Source organism: Chenopodium album, chromosome 13, assembly GCF_948465745.1.
Source record: "Chenopodium album chromosome 13, dcCheAlbu1.1, whole genome shotgun sequence".
In the NCBI taxonomy this organism is placed as follows: Eukaryota; Viridiplantae; Streptophyta; class Magnoliopsida; order Caryophyllales; family Amaranthaceae; genus Chenopodium; species Chenopodium album.
The window spans coordinates 55,001,431-55,017,291 of NC_137846.1; the positions used below are offsets into that span (position 1 = coordinate 55,001,431).

The 15,861-nt window shown below is 35.7% G+C and overlaps 1 protein-coding gene across 4 annotated transcripts; it reads left to right on the plus strand.

Annotated features, from left to right (window-relative positions):
• Positions 1–2,919: 2,919 nt before the first annotated feature.
• Positions 2,920–9,449, plus strand: LOC145575021 (uncharacterized). Of its 4 annotated transcripts, XM_081632943.1 has the most exons (11): positions 3,185–3,215; positions 3,865–3,957; positions 4,085–4,233; positions 4,495–4,598; positions 4,978–5,768; positions 5,881–7,256; positions 8,220–8,299; positions 8,400–8,495; positions 8,580–8,653; positions 8,891–9,020; positions 9,170–9,449. In XM_081632943.1, the coding sequence occupies exons 3-11, from the start codon at positions 4,203–4,205 to the stop codon at positions 9,251–9,253; spliced, it is 2,766 nt and encodes a 921-aa protein (XP_081489069.1). In that variant the 5' UTR covers positions 3,185–3,215; positions 3,865–3,957; positions 4,085–4,202; the 3' UTR covers positions 9,254–9,449. The 4 variants fall into 4 exon arrangements, with proteins under 4 accessions (XP_081489066.1, XP_081489067.1, XP_081489069.1 ...); XM_081632940.1 differs by lacking the exon at positions 4,085–4,233 and having other exon boundaries at positions 2,920–3,215; XM_081632941.1 differs by having other exon boundaries at positions 3,160–3,215; positions 3,865–4,233.
• The last annotated feature ends 6,412 nt before the right edge of the window (positions 9,450–15,861 follow it).

A 15,861-nucleotide genomic window follows, 5' to 3' on the forward strand; every position in this document is an offset into this window, starting at 1 on the left:
GCAAATGTGTTGCGGCAAATCGTTGATGCACGATATAAATGGTTTTTATATCGTTATCTGTAATTACAGCGACGATGACTAATTTCGTTCTAAATCTTGATTAGTTTGTTTTTGTGGTAATGATTATCTGTCTTGTGTTTTTAGTGGTTTGAAGTTGAGTCATTGTACGTATGAATGCAGGATGGACTTCTGTAGCTATACAGTTGATACAATTGGGGACTAAAACTACATGGGCAAGAGACATTGGATTCTTGGTGATTATGGACATTAATAGCGAATGTGTTGCGACAAATAGTTGATGCGAGATATAAATAGTTTTTCTATCGTTATCTGTATTTTGACGAGAATGACTAATACCGTTCTAAATGTTGATTAATTTGTTTTTGTGGTAATGATTATTTGTCATGTGTTTTTAGTGGTTTGAAGTTGAGTCATTGTAAGCAATAAGCATGATAGACTTGTGTAGCTATACAATTGATACAGTTGGTGGGGATTAAAACAACGTGGGCAAGAGACATTGGTGTGATGAACTACTTGTAATCTGTTTATGGTGCAATTTAGCAATTACATTTAAATCTCATGCAAGATCATGTCTCTAAATTATCGAGTAATTGATGCCTTATGAATTTGCTTATTAAATTGATCAACGAATTTCTCAATTTCATATTGATCATGTTTGCAATACTAGCAACATCTCTAAATGTTAGCAACGGCGATAACTTAAATGTATCTTTGAATTTTGTTGTACAGTGTGCGTTTAAGATATATATGTAGCATAAGAGATATGATAAGAGAACTAGCTTACATGCTCGTCCTAATATAATCTTAAAATGTGTATTTGTTAGGATAATTGATTACAAGTTCACTTTAGATTTTAAATCATTCATCTTTTTTATTACACGTACAGATTTTTCATTGTTTATTAGGTATGTCATAATAATGAGTGATGAATTGTATTGTGAATATTATTCATGTCTATTACTCGATTTTTCTTTTTTAAGGTAGCTTATCAAGTATACTTGTGACTTTCCAACCTTGTATCTATGACTTTATTAAAGCATATATATAGTTTATTTCCTTTTTTTTAACGGTATATTTCTTTAATAATGTAATATTATACGATTTAGAATAATATATCAAGTTCAATAAGAATGGAGGCTTAGTACGTAAATATTCAAAACATATACATGCATATTCCCATAGGTTAAAAAAAAGTTAGTATTTTTGTTATCTTTTTTAATTCTCTCGTCCATTCCCTCGTAAGCTTTCTTTAACAACTTCTCATGTCATCCTTAAAGGAAGTTCTCGTCAAAAAAAGGAAGTAGACCAAGTACAATATAGTAGATAGGGAAGTGGATAGAGGAAACCAATACTAACAAAGATAATATGTATTTTTATTTTTACTTTTATGAATGTAGGAGTAAAGTCTAATACAACCTCAAAATTTTTCATTGCCTCTAAACTTTTAAATAATTGGGTTTGAAAAAATACCAAAAGTTATGCTAGGATTATCCAAGCACCCTTTCAAGCAATTAAGAGATAAGAGGTTTTCTTCTTTAGAAAAAGTCTTTCTATCTCTTTTGAAACATCTTGAAGGTTAGTTGAGATACTATATAGTGATCACCTAGACTATCTTACACAATTTATAGATGTCATACTTTTTTGGGAGTGCCCAGGTTACTCAATTTGAGTAACAAATTATGCTACTCAAATGACAATTCTGTAAATATTGCCTCATCTTTCCCTTCTTCCTCCTCTCTCCTTTCTCAATTACAATGGCAGATAGGAGGATATGTCCACCACCAAGCAAGAGTAAACCCACAACATCACCATAGCAAGAGTAAATCCACCACAAACACAAGCCCCAACCTCACCATTTTTGGTGTCTTCCTGCCTATCTAACCACGAAGTCCTCACCACCACCACCATCATCTTAGTCTTCTTTTTTCCCGTCTTCCTTCCTCAACAATGACCCTAACACCGCAAAATAACTAAAAAGACACCCTAATTGTAAAGAATGTAAATTAGAGCCATATCAACCCTTTAGAAAAATCTTATATTTTGTGGCAGCAATTTTAACCACCATAGGTGGTGGTGCAGTGGTTTGCAGTTATGGTGTTGTGGAGGAGGAAGGGTGTAGTTCAGTAACTTGGCTATGATGGAGGATTGCAAAAGGGAGGAAGAAAGATATATTTATCCCTATCTTTATCGAGTAAAAAGACATTTTTTACCCCTTGTGACACATTTTGTTACTCATGTTGAATAAATTGGATTTACTCTACTTTCTTCAATCTAATAGCACTTATTTGGGACACATACTCACATTGTTAAATCTTATCAAACACTTGTATTTGACAATTTAGTAAAAGTTGGAAGATATGGATTATTGCTAGACTTAGACCTTCTAGATATATAATGACAAGATAGATACATAAACATATATGGCCGAAACTGATATGAATTAAATTTTAAAGTCGATCACAATTGGCTCATCTAGATTTACAGATATAAACATAGAAATTAAAGTTCACTCTAAACCTGCTCAAACTATCGAGTTTGACATCACATTTCAATCTCAAAAACAAGATCGGCCAAAGTCAAGCTTAAGATCCACTATCCTTTTCAGTTAAACTTCGACCTGATTTATGATCACCTCTAATATTATACTCCCTATTTTTTTTTTTTTTTTTTGTTTCCCTATAAAAACTCAAGTAGCAATAGAATTGAAGATTACCTAACCCATCCTGGCCCATCTAGGTTTGACTGACATGACTGGACTCAAACCGAACAAGTGGCTCGAGCCTCAAGGTGAATTTGGGCCTGATTGGCTACATCGTGTAGTCTGGTTACAAAAGTATCACGAACACTGTCCCCGAATTAACAGGGCTTCATATAAAACCCCTTTATCAAACATGTACGAGTAACAGAATCAACGACACGTGAGACCGCCAAAATTCTCTCGATAATAAATTTTTTCTAGGGTTCTTACGTTTTCCCCAATTCATTCCGTACTAATTCAGATTTTCCCCAAAAAATCCGCGAAATCACAATAAACCAATCGTGTTTTTTTCTACCTAGTAGCAGAAGAAGAAGGTGATTTCAATTTTGAGAGTGAAGCAATCAAATTGAAATGGGGAAGAGGAAAGAGAGAAGATTAGCTGCGAAGATTGGTGCTGGTCGCAGAGTTAAGCTCGATCTCTTCGCTGAACCCGCTGGTTTGTTTATTTTCTTTGTTTTAGGGTTTTCAGTTCTAATTTTGGGTTTAATTTGTTGCCGAGATTGGAAATTTTTCGAGTTCAAATTTGTTAGGGTATTTGAATTGGAAAATTTAGGAGTTGCAAATAGCTGAAATCGATTGATTCAGAGGAATTTATAAGCATTGGTTTTGATTACTGAATGTTGTAATTAGCTTGCTTTTGCTGGTTTAAAGTGAAGTATTTGATGGTAATGCAATAAGTTTCTTGTTGAACGACTAAGAATTGGAACTATAAAAGTATGAATATTGAGTTTCAATCTTAGTTAATGACCTCTTTCGGTTGGTAAATGTAATTTATTGTAAATCAAGCTGTTCGAGACCACTATGTTAGGCGATTAGAGCTTTCATTATGGGTTAATACCCTTGTTTTGTTGGAATAGTTTTTATTTCTCCTGGTGTCATTGTTAAGATATGTTTTTAATTTGGAAAATGGCCTCTTTCAGTTGGAAAATGTAATTTTGTTGTGAATTGTGTTATTCGAGACCACTATTTTAGGCGATTAGAGCTTCATTATGGGTTAATATCCTTTTTTTGTTGGGATAGTTTTAATTTTTCTGGTGTTAATGTTAAGATATGTTTTAAATTTGTTATGGTGGTTAATTACATAGGAGATTTGGGTGGCACCTCTGCAAAAGATGAAGATGGAAAGGATGTGGACAGCAAACATGATCCCGAGTTGCCAAATTCACCCTCTTCTTCAGGTGGGTTCTGTCGGTTTTCTTCAAAAGGATTTTGTAGAGAAGGCATGAGTATACGACATTGTCTTCATGGAAATATGGGTTTTTGATATAAGAAATATTGCTTTTTCTTCCAAGTATCTGTTTTCAGAATGTAGAGTGGCTGTGGTGTTAGGAACATTCACTGGTGAGATCAGCCCTGTCCTGCTACTGTGATACAGTGAATGTCTTCCTACATGTAATGCTGTTTCAGGCAGCATCGCAGCATTATGGAGACTTGCACGGGAAATATTTTCTTCGGTTCGTATATCTCTCACTTCATTAGCATCACACCTTGCTGACGTTTCTTAATGTGTATCAGGTTGGTGGTGAACAGATAATAAGTGCTCTTATGCCAGCCCATTTGTTCAGTTATTTGGACTTCATTTGCTCACTTTGGCACTTTTGCCTCTTTCCTATCCCTGTTGCCTTTATATGCGTATATGCTTTTGTGCGATGTTCTTTGCTGTTAGAATTGTATGAATGTTGCACAAATTTGTAATTTTTGAAGTCGTGTTTCAGGTCAACCACCGGAGAACCCTCTATCACTGCTTGGTCAATATAGTGATGATGAATTGGATGATGGGTTAAATGAAGAAGCTACTAACTCGGATGATGATAAACAGGTTACTAGTGTTGATTTTGAATTCTATACCAATTTTGAACATATGGTTTTTAAAATTTAAAATATACACACTCTTAACATTAAGGGAAAGTTTAACGTCAACCTTCTGTAATGGTTATGTGTACTTACTTTAATTATTCAGATGCGTTTCTCCTTTAAAACTAGGAATCTGACTTACAAGACCGTTTTATTCTAAAAATCTATTAAACTTCTTGCGGGCCTGATCCGCTGATGTTTATCTGGAGTTGGTAGTTAACAGCAAAATGAAGCTTGTAGAAGTAGTGTCTCTTCCAAACTTTCAGTCTACTTACATGGGTCGGACTTATTTATATATTGAATGTGCTAGCTTTGTCTTTGGACTCATGTCTCATTTTTAACAGGCTAATGACAATGCCTGCGAGCCATTTGAAGAGGGGGAAATTGTTGATGTTGAGGACCATTCTTCTCTAACAGCTCACAATTTGGATGTGGGGAAAGATTCTGCCTCTGCAAGTGCTTCACCTATAGCAGAGGCTGATGCTGTGAAGAGTGATATGGTTAGTTCGGACGAGAAAAGTCATGAAGTTATCGAGAACAAAGATCATGTTCCTGAAGCTTCTGATACGAAAACCGCTGAAGGTAGGAGTTCCATATGGAAAATGGTGTTGCATGAAGAGAGCAACAGATACTATTACTGGAACACCGTTACTGGAGAAACCTCATGGAACATACCTGAAAGTTTGGCCCAGGATGCTGCATATCCTAATGAACTTGAAATTTTGGGGACAGATATGAAAGTGAATGCAGCTCCAGCTGCTCCAGCTTCTTTTGGAGCAAATTTGGATAACTATTCGGCTAGTCAAGGTGTAGGGTACACTAGTGAAATTTCAGGTCTGAAGGCCATGTATGAACAAGGATCCATGGTAGATCCATCTCTTGGGCAAACTGGAGTTGATGGAAGTCAGTTTTTGGGGGGCTTCCCTGTAGTTGGTGCAGTTCCTTATGGAGCCTCTTCTCTTGGGAACTACTCTTTATCTGGACATCTAGATCCTAGTGGTGGGAGTTTAGCTGCCAGTAGTTATGAGGGACATGATCAGAGTGCATTAACCACAGAACAAGGGGCTGTTGATCTTCCTTCACAACTTGTGAAAAATGGTGAAACATTGCTGGAGAGACTGAAGCTACTGCAAAGGTAGGGTACTAATTTGTTTGTTGTAATACCAAGTTTTCATCACAATGTATTTCCTATTTTGGAATTTTTTGAATCGTAAAGTATTTGGTTTATTTCTTGTTATTTGTTTCAGGTCTGGGGTAGACTCTGTTGAACATGGTTGGTTATCCAAATATATGTTGGAAATTGAGATTCGGCTTTCTGATATTAGGTGTCTTTTATCCTACGGGATGTCATTGATTCCATTTTGGATGCACGTGGAAAGACGGCTAAATCAGCTTGAAAATGCTATCAATACTGAAATTGGGAACCATAATAATAAAGTTAGTGTATTGCATGTGTCAACTGAAGGAAAGGAGGCTAATCTGAAAGTTGGAGGGGAAGCTGAGGTGGATGCAAATATGAGAAAGCTGTCTCCTGAAAATTTTGTTGAGGCTGTGCACAATGAGGATGCATCAGTGATGGCTCAGAAAGCTATACCTGATGAGGCTTTGGATGATGGCATCTTAAATGTTCAGCAATCTTCTCTACAAGACCCTCCTGAACATCAGCATTCTGGAATTGAAGGTGATAGAGAAATCGATGAGCCTGCAGTTTATGGCAAAGCGACTCCGAATTTTGAATTTCAATCTAATGAAGATGTGGACATGGATATAGACATGGAAGTTGAAGATCAAAGCCCTGCAAGGAAAAGGATTGTTGATATTGGAGATCAATTGACAGCCCACTCAGGGGAATTAGTTCAGACAAGTGTTCCAATGGCAGGGATTTCCCCAATACCAGAAAATGAATTTTTTATTCCACCTCCTCCACAAGAGGAATGGATTCCCCCACCCCCACCTGACGAGGGGATTCCTCCTCCCCCACCTGATGAACCTCCCGAGTCTCTATACCCACCACCACCGCCATCTGAACCAGAACCAATGCCATCTATGTATAGTGAACAACACAGTAATACTTACATAGATCCCAGTGGGAACTATTATGGAAACACAATCACAGATTCAACAGGCACAGTTTTTTATGAGCATGCTGATGCAAGTCAGATAGCTGCCCTTGTTCCCCCAGCTTATTATGCTGCAGCCTCAAATGCTCAGTCCACTCCTGTGCTAAATCCTGTTGATTCTGCAGTGTACTATGGCGTTCCTAATGGGGCATTGCCAGTAGTACATGTGCCCACTACTATAGGGCCTTCTAATCTCCTGGAAGCACCAGGTCATTCAAATTATGATCCTCCATCTTCTGAGCAAGTTGGGACAGTAGATGCAGTGGCAAGAGCATCTTCTTTGTCAAAACAATTTGTAGACCCTGTTGCCCCTGACGCTGAGCCTGATACTGCCCCTACTCAATTGTCCTTAACTTCTGTATCATCTGCTCCAGCAACTGTATCCACAAAAGAATTTGCTTCAGTTCCCTCTTACAGTGCTGCTGCCACTTGTGCTACGGTCACAGGTACATCTGTTGCTGTTCCTGACGCATCTGCTGCAGTCTCAAAGGTGCAGCCTAAAGGTAGTGTTTTTGTTCACAATCTCTATTTCAGGGTTTTGGTAGCAAATTGCAAGGCCTCTGCTCTCTTCGGGAACAGACAAGTTGAACTAACGAATTGATAGACATTACAACTGAAACTGCTGTTCAGACTCACTTTTCAACTTGCTATTTGAAATAGTAGAACCTAAGTTAAAAAGTATGATATAAGTCAAATATTGTTAGTGTGTGGAACTGTGAGAGTGTGAGCATTACTTATTCTCTTTTTCTCATGGGTTATAAGAGGATAATGGAAGAGGGTATGATTTTTGGAGTATACTGGTTAGCCTAGTATAGTTTTCCCTTTCGATCTAGGTTTGACCATATTGACTTCTCACAGGTATTAGGGAGTATAAACACTTGTACAGAACTACAGAGTTGAACGAGTACTATGCTAATATAGTGGAGAGTTGAGAAATTTACGTCAATGATTTTTTTTTTTGTTATTTCAACCCAAGAGGTCAATGCTCTGGGATGACTCAATATATTAAGATGGGCAAATATATTGGGACAATGCTCTGGGTTTGCTCATAGCATATGTATCTTCGAAGAGGCTAAAATAGGCAAAATCTGGCAACAGCAAAATATTCATCTATTTTTTTTTCTCTTGTTGCTGCAAAATGATTGATAGTAAATTAGTATTACCTTTGCATCCTACCCTCACTATTATTCTTGGAGATTACTTTTTTATTATCCTGCAACTTTGATTGGTACCTTCTTGAAGAAAATTGTTTCTTTCGAGTCTTGAAGGTCTTTTGGGACTAATCTCTCTACTGGCTTGTACTGATTAGAGGTAAGCATGGTTGTGTATGACATGGGAACTTTTTAGACCCTATCACAGTGAGTTTTCACATTGGTAATTGTTATCTTATTATGACTTATTGCTATGATTGGATGTATAATCCTCATGCAGGGTTATCAGCACTCACTCATTTCCCTTTTATGCAGCTGCACGAATGAAAAAGCCAAAGGTTTCTGTAACTTCTTCTTTAAGGTCTAACAAGAAAGTGTCTGGTTTGGTTGACAAGGTGAATTTCTGATATGATAGTTCTTTGTTGTTATTCTAGCTCATCAAAAAGGTATGCTTAAGATATGATGAGTAATGTTGTGTATATTTTCATTGATCAGTGGAAGGCTGCAAAAGAGGAGCTACAGGAAGAGGAAAAAGAGGAACGTAAAACTCCATTGGAAATGCTTGAAAAGAAGAGACAACGAGAAATAGAGGTAACAACCATTCCTGATTTTTGTGGTACTGCATGAATGTGTGATGCGTAATATTGTCAATCTAAACTTTGGACTTGACTGCAGGGATGGCGTGCCCAGCAGATTGCAAGTGGAGAGGCTAAAGAAAATGCTAATTTCCAACCGCTTGGAGGTGACTGGTAAGCAAGCCTTAAAATGCTAGGATAATCCCATTCTAAAATTCAGAATACAAAAACAGTTGCCCTGTAGCTTTTTCTTTTGTAAATTATTAATTTTTTTTTTTTTAATCATTTGTAAGACTGGCCATTTAGTGGCACTTATGCAGCCTTGCTTAGCTGAGATAGAGTAAGAAGGAAAAGAAATGCATGAAGCATGTGCTTGCCATTGCTGCCTAATCTTATTTGATTACACTGCAGGCGTGAACGTGTGAAGCGCAAGAGGGCTCAGAAAGCAGCTGCTGTGGGGACAGCCTCAGACAGTGCTGATGATGGATCCAAGCAGCCTGATATAAATGAACTTTCAAGAGATCTTTCTCCTGGGTGGCAGGTATGTCATGCAGACTCAGCTCCAATTCTTCTTTGGATGTTTATCATGGTCTTTACATAGCCAGGGATCAATAATTTCTGATTGATGTGTAGTAAAGAGATTATCGGTGTTCAAATCTAATATTATTGCCATTTTTATTTACTTTGCAGGCTTATTGGGATGATTCGTCTAAGCAGGTTTACTATGCTAACTCAATTACCTCAGAGACTACCTGGACTAGACCAACGAGATAGAGACCCCAATCAAACTCGATCCCTTTTGATTGATATTGTAATTGTGCTGGCTCCTTGTTAGTATCAGAGGGTACTGCTCACTGTATATTAGGATTTTACGCAGTTGATTTTAGATTGATAGTTACGCCGTACTCTAAACATCTTGAAGGCAATTTTCCCACAGCCTACATTTTAATGCAAATATGTTTTGATCAAATCTGGTGTTTCTGATGTGCAGCAAGAAATAAGCTCCCCCTCTTTTTTTTTTTTTTGGTTGAACTGTTGAAGTATTAGAGCGATTCCAAAATCCAACTATTAACTAGCAGAACCACATTAAAATTTTGAACACCATTCAGAGAAGCATTTACTCTTTTTTAGTGCCCAAGTTTAACGGATTACGTATGTGTAAAGCGAAATTTTGATCTATATAATACGTATCTTAATTTAGGAAAATTTGAAAAATATCACCATGTAAAGTAGTGAATTTTGACATTATCACCTCAAGTTTTATTTTATTTTTATTTTATTTAATCGTACCACCTAGTTTTTTCCAAAACACTAAAAAGTACCACCATTTTTTACATGTTTTAATTGTGTTTTCGCCCCAATTATATGTTTTAATTGTCCATCTATTCATCCAATTAATCAATTCATAAACCCTAATTTTTTGAATTGACTCCAGATCTACGAATAGCCGCGGGCAAGCACCTTCCTTAAAAAACAGGAAAAAAGGGACAAATCGGCAAGAAAACCGCAAGAACGGCCCCCAAATTGATTACCCAAACCCTAATTACACTAATCAATTCAATTCGTTGAAGGTTTAATTGCATAAATTAATACCCTAATTTGTGAAAATGCTATAATTGAAATCAAATTTGCAAGATGAATAGGTAGAAAGAGGGGAGAAGATAGGGGAAATCAAGGGGAAAGAGAGGGAAAATGAAAAAGTGGGACCCATGATGACGTCATACAGAAAAATGGTGGTACTTTTAAACGTTTTGGAAAAAACTAGGTGGTACGATTAAATAAAAAAAAAACTTGAGGTGGTAATGTCAAAATTCACTACTTTACATGGTGGTATTTTTCAAAATTTTCCCTTAGAGTATCAATAAGTGTAAATTTGTTAACTATTACTAAAACAGAATATGCTAACGTCATTACTGCCCACGTGTCGCTCTCTTAATAAAAAAATTTCCGCCTAAATGCAATGATGATGTCATTTTATTTTTTTGTTTTGTTTTTTTTTGTTTTATTTTGTTTTTGTAGAGCTATTCTATTTAACATTTTTGAAATTTAAATATTAGAAGCTTCCACCTTACAACTAAAACCTATCAATTTATCGTAGGAAATTGAAACAATTTTAAATAATACACTAATAAACGACGTCCTATGTTGAACTATGAATTAGACGACGTCGAACATATACTATATCATAATTTTGATAAAAATAAAAGATTTTAAATTACAAAATGTACGTAATTCTTATTTATATTCATGTATAAAAGCGATATATTATCAAAATGTATAAATTAAATAGGTTTTATATAAACCATGCATCGCACGGATTCTAACCTAGTTATATTAATATTTTGAAACTATATACTGAGACTATTATATCAAAATTCTAAATGATTATATTTTTTTTTTTACTTTTGCACAATTATATCTAAACTCTAAGCTTGGTTCCAGTTCTAGTACGTTTGTTTTTAGGCTTTTTATGTGTATATTCCTATCTTATGTATAAGATTTAGGCAAGCTTCATATTTTGCGCATATCTTGAAGCATTCGGTGAGTTGTGTCATATATAGCCTTCTGTTTGAAGCTATCTTTTGTAAAACCAGTTATGGTTAATTAATATATTTTCGTCTTGTTTCTGTTAAAAAATAAAAATGTTTTAAAGATAGGCATCCAAGAACTTGTTACCATATGAATAGGATTTCATACCGACTCATGGAAATAATACACTGACAAAACTTAAGAATAGCTGCTTCCATTTCTTGAGGTGAACGTGTATCTATTATTCTACCACACCCACAATCAATTAGACGTCCATGCAATCTTTGTACGATTGCAATTGACAACGCCAGTTCAGAATAATTTCAATACAACCCCACTTTTTGTACGATAAGAAGAGAATGAATGCGGAGGTGGAATTGTCAAATATGGAAATATCATCTGATGATGATAATGGAAATGGTGATAGAATCAATGACTTTGTTGATGATGATGAGATGTTAAGCATGATTAAGCAGCCTCGATCAATTTCGAACAATGTTTTCGAAGAATTCGACACTTGTGATGTTCGTTTGGTGGAAATTGACGGTCACAAATTGAAGAAGAAGGATACATCTCAATATCACACACTCGTACGATTTTCTTACGAATGCCGACGAAAGAATATCCTTCAGGTTACTTTTATTTCAATTTCAATCTCTGTCTGTATTACAACAATGTCAAACTGCCTTACACGATTATATTTGATGTTTCAGCGCTTTTCTTGCTCTGGCTCTGGCCCAAATGTTGACGGCGGGATAATGTCGCGAGAAGGGAAAAGCTCGAGCGCAGCAAAGAATGCCATCAAATGGCCAGAAAAGCTGTTGCTAAATACAACCGCCTCAACAAGGTTGATTCTTTCTCTAGTCTATAGTCTATACACTTCACTTTGTGCCTTAGTTGATGAGATTATTATCTCTCAACTCTGTGGGTCTTTATTAAGTTGGACTGACCCAATTAATAACATGCAACCAATAAATCTCTAAGATAGCTAGATTGATATATGTGTGATAGGGTTCGAGTGAATAACAATGGAGTCACAAGACTTAACCAAATTTATTCACCAAAACACACAATTCTATTAATCACTATTCACTAACACACAACCATAATGTCGTGTGATTAAATTTATTTGATTTTTGAACATTGCAATAGTAATCAATAATCGGTTTATTATATATCTTAGAAGCTTTGTTTCCTTTTCGATCTTTCTTTAAAATGAAGAGAGGGGTGTGTGTGTGTCGGGGTTTGATTGGTTATGATTCTCTAGCTTAGATAATTATTTTTTTATTTGAGTAGTTATAAAACAATTTCTCTTATTTCATTATCTGTTACTATTAACATGTGTGCCTGGATATTTTATGGTAGGATGGGAAGTTGAAGTTGGAGAAGCTAATAAAAGTTAATATTACCCTGGGATTTGTCTACTACATGACATTTTCTGCCATAAACAGAGACACTGGTAAATATGGTATTTACCAGGCTGCATTAAGAGGTGTTAGTTCATCTGTGCTAGGGTTATTTAGAGATTGGTCTAATGACAAGTCCTCGCCATTGTATCTATCATGGGTATTTATCATTTTTTTCCTACTACCATATTGTATTTTGCTTCGAGATTCCCATTACACCCCATATGCATACAATCTTGTAATTCTATGCTGAGCTGATACGGCTTTAAGCTGTAAGATTAAGGATATAATATGGTGAGTTTTAAGCACTAATATACTTTAATGGCATGTAGGCGCCAACAAAGACTTGACAGCTATAAGGAAAATGATCAATGGCACAAGTGGAGCTGAAAATCTAACCAAGATATGACGACATGGTGTGGAGTGTTCATACTACTTAATGCGGTCAAATGGAGTAATTTGTTCTGGAAGATTACTATCTTTGTAAATGGTTCAGACATTTTAGTTGCCTAAGTAGTTTAGCAGTTCATGCTTTATGGTCATCTTATTTCAGGCTTATAGTGTTTGAATTTCTATAATTCTTCAGTTTATTGAATGGGATTCTAATATGTTTGAATTTTTTTAATTTTTCGGTTTTACTGAATGGGATTCTAATATAGTGTTTGGATTTCTATAATTCTTCGGTTTTACTGAATGGGATTCTAATGAATCAGATTTCATTTACCAGAAAATGATATCCAAGAGAATAAGGTAGTTCTAACATTTCAATACATATTGGATTTTTTTTATCTCCAATTTCTATTTTGCGCATATCTTGAAGCATTCGGTGAGTTGTGTCATATATAGCCTCATATTTCGCCTTCTGTTTGAAGCTATCTTTTGTAAAACCAGTTATGGTTAATATATATATTTTCGTCTTGTTTCATTTTTAAAAAAAAAGAACTTGTTACGATATGAATAGGATTTCATAATGACTCATGGAAATAATACACTCATAGAAAAAGTGAATATGAAAACTAACCAATTACAATCAACAACTAACAAATTTTAAGAAAACAAAATATAAGACCATACATCATGATCACACACCATGTAAAAACACCTTACGAATTGCAACAAGACACTAGACACACCAAAAGACGTACAATTTTATTTTTCATAAGTAGAAAAACATTAATGAACTGAGACCTCTCACAAGTAAACCAAGCAACCAATCCTTAGCTCGTTAGCCAATGTTTCCCAATGATTCGATACTAGATTCATAGCTAGCAATCTGAGAATCAACAAGATCAGTGTAAGTAACAGACGATGGCATACCGTTTGAAAAAGCACCACTAGGCGGCGATGGAGGGAGCTGATGTTGCGAGCCGCCTTGAGACTCCCGGGCCAATTGTATGAGATAAAGGACATAGGCTTCGAAAATCGAAACAAATTCCTTTCCTTGACAAAACTTAAGAATAGCTGCTTCCATCTCTTGAGGTGAACGTGTATCTATTATTCTACCACATCCACAATCAATTAGACGTCCATGCAACAAAGGATTGTACGTACCATTTACAAGCTTTTCGACGTTGGTCTTTACTATAAAGTTTGTGAAATTCAAGACTACTTGTTCGTCTTGTGCTAGGGTAATGGCGGGGGTACCTTCACCGTCGCATACAGGAGGAGGCGATGGTGAAGTGGGAGCAGCCGCGGGGGCTGGAGTGGGTGCAGTCGCGGTGGCTGAAGTCGTGGTGGTAGCTAGGGACAATAATGTTACAAGCATTATTATTCCTGGTACTATTATTAGCACCTTTGGACCTCTCATTTTGTTATATGTTGACAATAACATAGCAAAATTAAAGGATTACTAATTTGGTTTGGTAATGATCGATCAAGCTGTTTTTGTTCTTGAATTTATAGTAGTTATACACTAAACATTTTTTTTTGGTTTTTAATATTATGTCAAACATAAAGTTGATACATCATGGACAAGTTGATCGACAACTAATTAACAATGACTTATTTTTGCATATTAGAAAGTTATACAAGTTGTAGCTCCAAGAAATTGTATAAAAACCAATTGCTGTACTATTAATTTGTCAATATTTTTTACAATAAAAAAGAGTTTACTGATAATTACTCTGTAATCGAAAGATTAAAATTGGTCAAGGACAACTCACTTGCATTGTAAATTACCCCTCGTATCTATGTGGAATAATTAATAAATTACCATGGATTATAAGAATAAAGAGAGAGGTTTAAGGACAAATATTACAATGATACTACCATGTTCGTATAATTGTATTAAGTCGAGGATACATAATACAGAATAAGGAACCCTAAAAGAAGACATATCTATCAAAAACAGTTCATCAAACGAACATAACAAAAACAAATTGGGAGTTTTCTTTTTTGAACATCAATTATGTTGCTTGAACTAGTCAACTAAATGATGCTTCATGAGTTCATGCTTGCTAGTAAGTTTTCAAATTGATATTTATTAATTACGATAATGTGATTAATGTCTAAAACTTAAATTAATTCTAAGTAATTTTCTATCTTTTAGAATATTGATCGTGTGGGGGCAACATATGCAAAGGCATTGATGGTGAATTGGTGCAATTTGCAATCCCACATAGGCTATTAAATATGTAGTACTAATGAATCGAAATTTTGATTTATTGTACATCTTGTTAATTTTTTTATTTGGATTGTAATGTAAACGTTATTTCACGGATAAAGTTGATTAGCAAAGTTAGTGCGAGAGAATGTTGTTGAACTATTTATAAATGTTTGGGCCAAGTCCATTGTCCTAAGCCCAGTAACCTATAATTATAAAAATACCCTTTCATGATCCAGCCCATCATTAATCACTATAAAGTAAAGATTTGTCCTTAATCTGTCCAATTAAGTATAACTTTTGCCACCTGAAAATACAACTATAAATAGCTCTCCAATCATTAATGATGCTAACTTTTTCCTAATTCACTCTCCTTCTTTCTCTACTTTCTCTCTCTAAGTACTCTCTCTCTACATTCTCTATCTAGAAAGTACATTCGCTGACTTAAGCATCGGAGGGCTTTCCCGGGTCACACCCCCCGGAGCAGCTAACCTTCTCTGTTTTACAGGTCGAGCTCTCGGACCTCAAGGCGGAGCCCTCGGACTCACCCTAGCCAAGCGGAGCTGAATGAAGGATATCTGGGCATTCGGACAATAGCAATTAGGACATCTTGATATCCCTTGTAATACTCTAACACGCTTAGGAGGATTCTGTTTCCAGAAACAATAACATATAAGGAGCGAGCTCCGACCCGTGCTCCGATAAGGTCTTGATGGCATAGTAGTTAGGATCAATGGCTTGTGTATGATAGGTCACATGTTTGAAATCTTCACTCTATTTGTAATTTGTGGTTCATTTAGGCCAAAAAAAAGGAAGTTGAATTTTCATGAAATAAACTTCAAAAT

Coding starts and splice junctions, on each gene's coding strand:
- LOC145575021 (XM_081632940.1), top strand. CDS start 3,131: ATGGGGAAGAGGAAAGAGAGAAGATTAGCTGCGAAGATTGGTGCTGGT. Junction 3,216..3,864: donor TCTCTTCGCTGAACCCGCTG/GTTTGTTTATTT, acceptor TTAATTACATAG/GAGATTTGGGTGGCACCTCT. Junction 7,257..8,219: donor CTCAAAGGTGCAGCCTAAAG/GTAGTGTTTTTG, acceptor CCTTTTATGCAG/CTGCACGAATGAAAAAGCCA.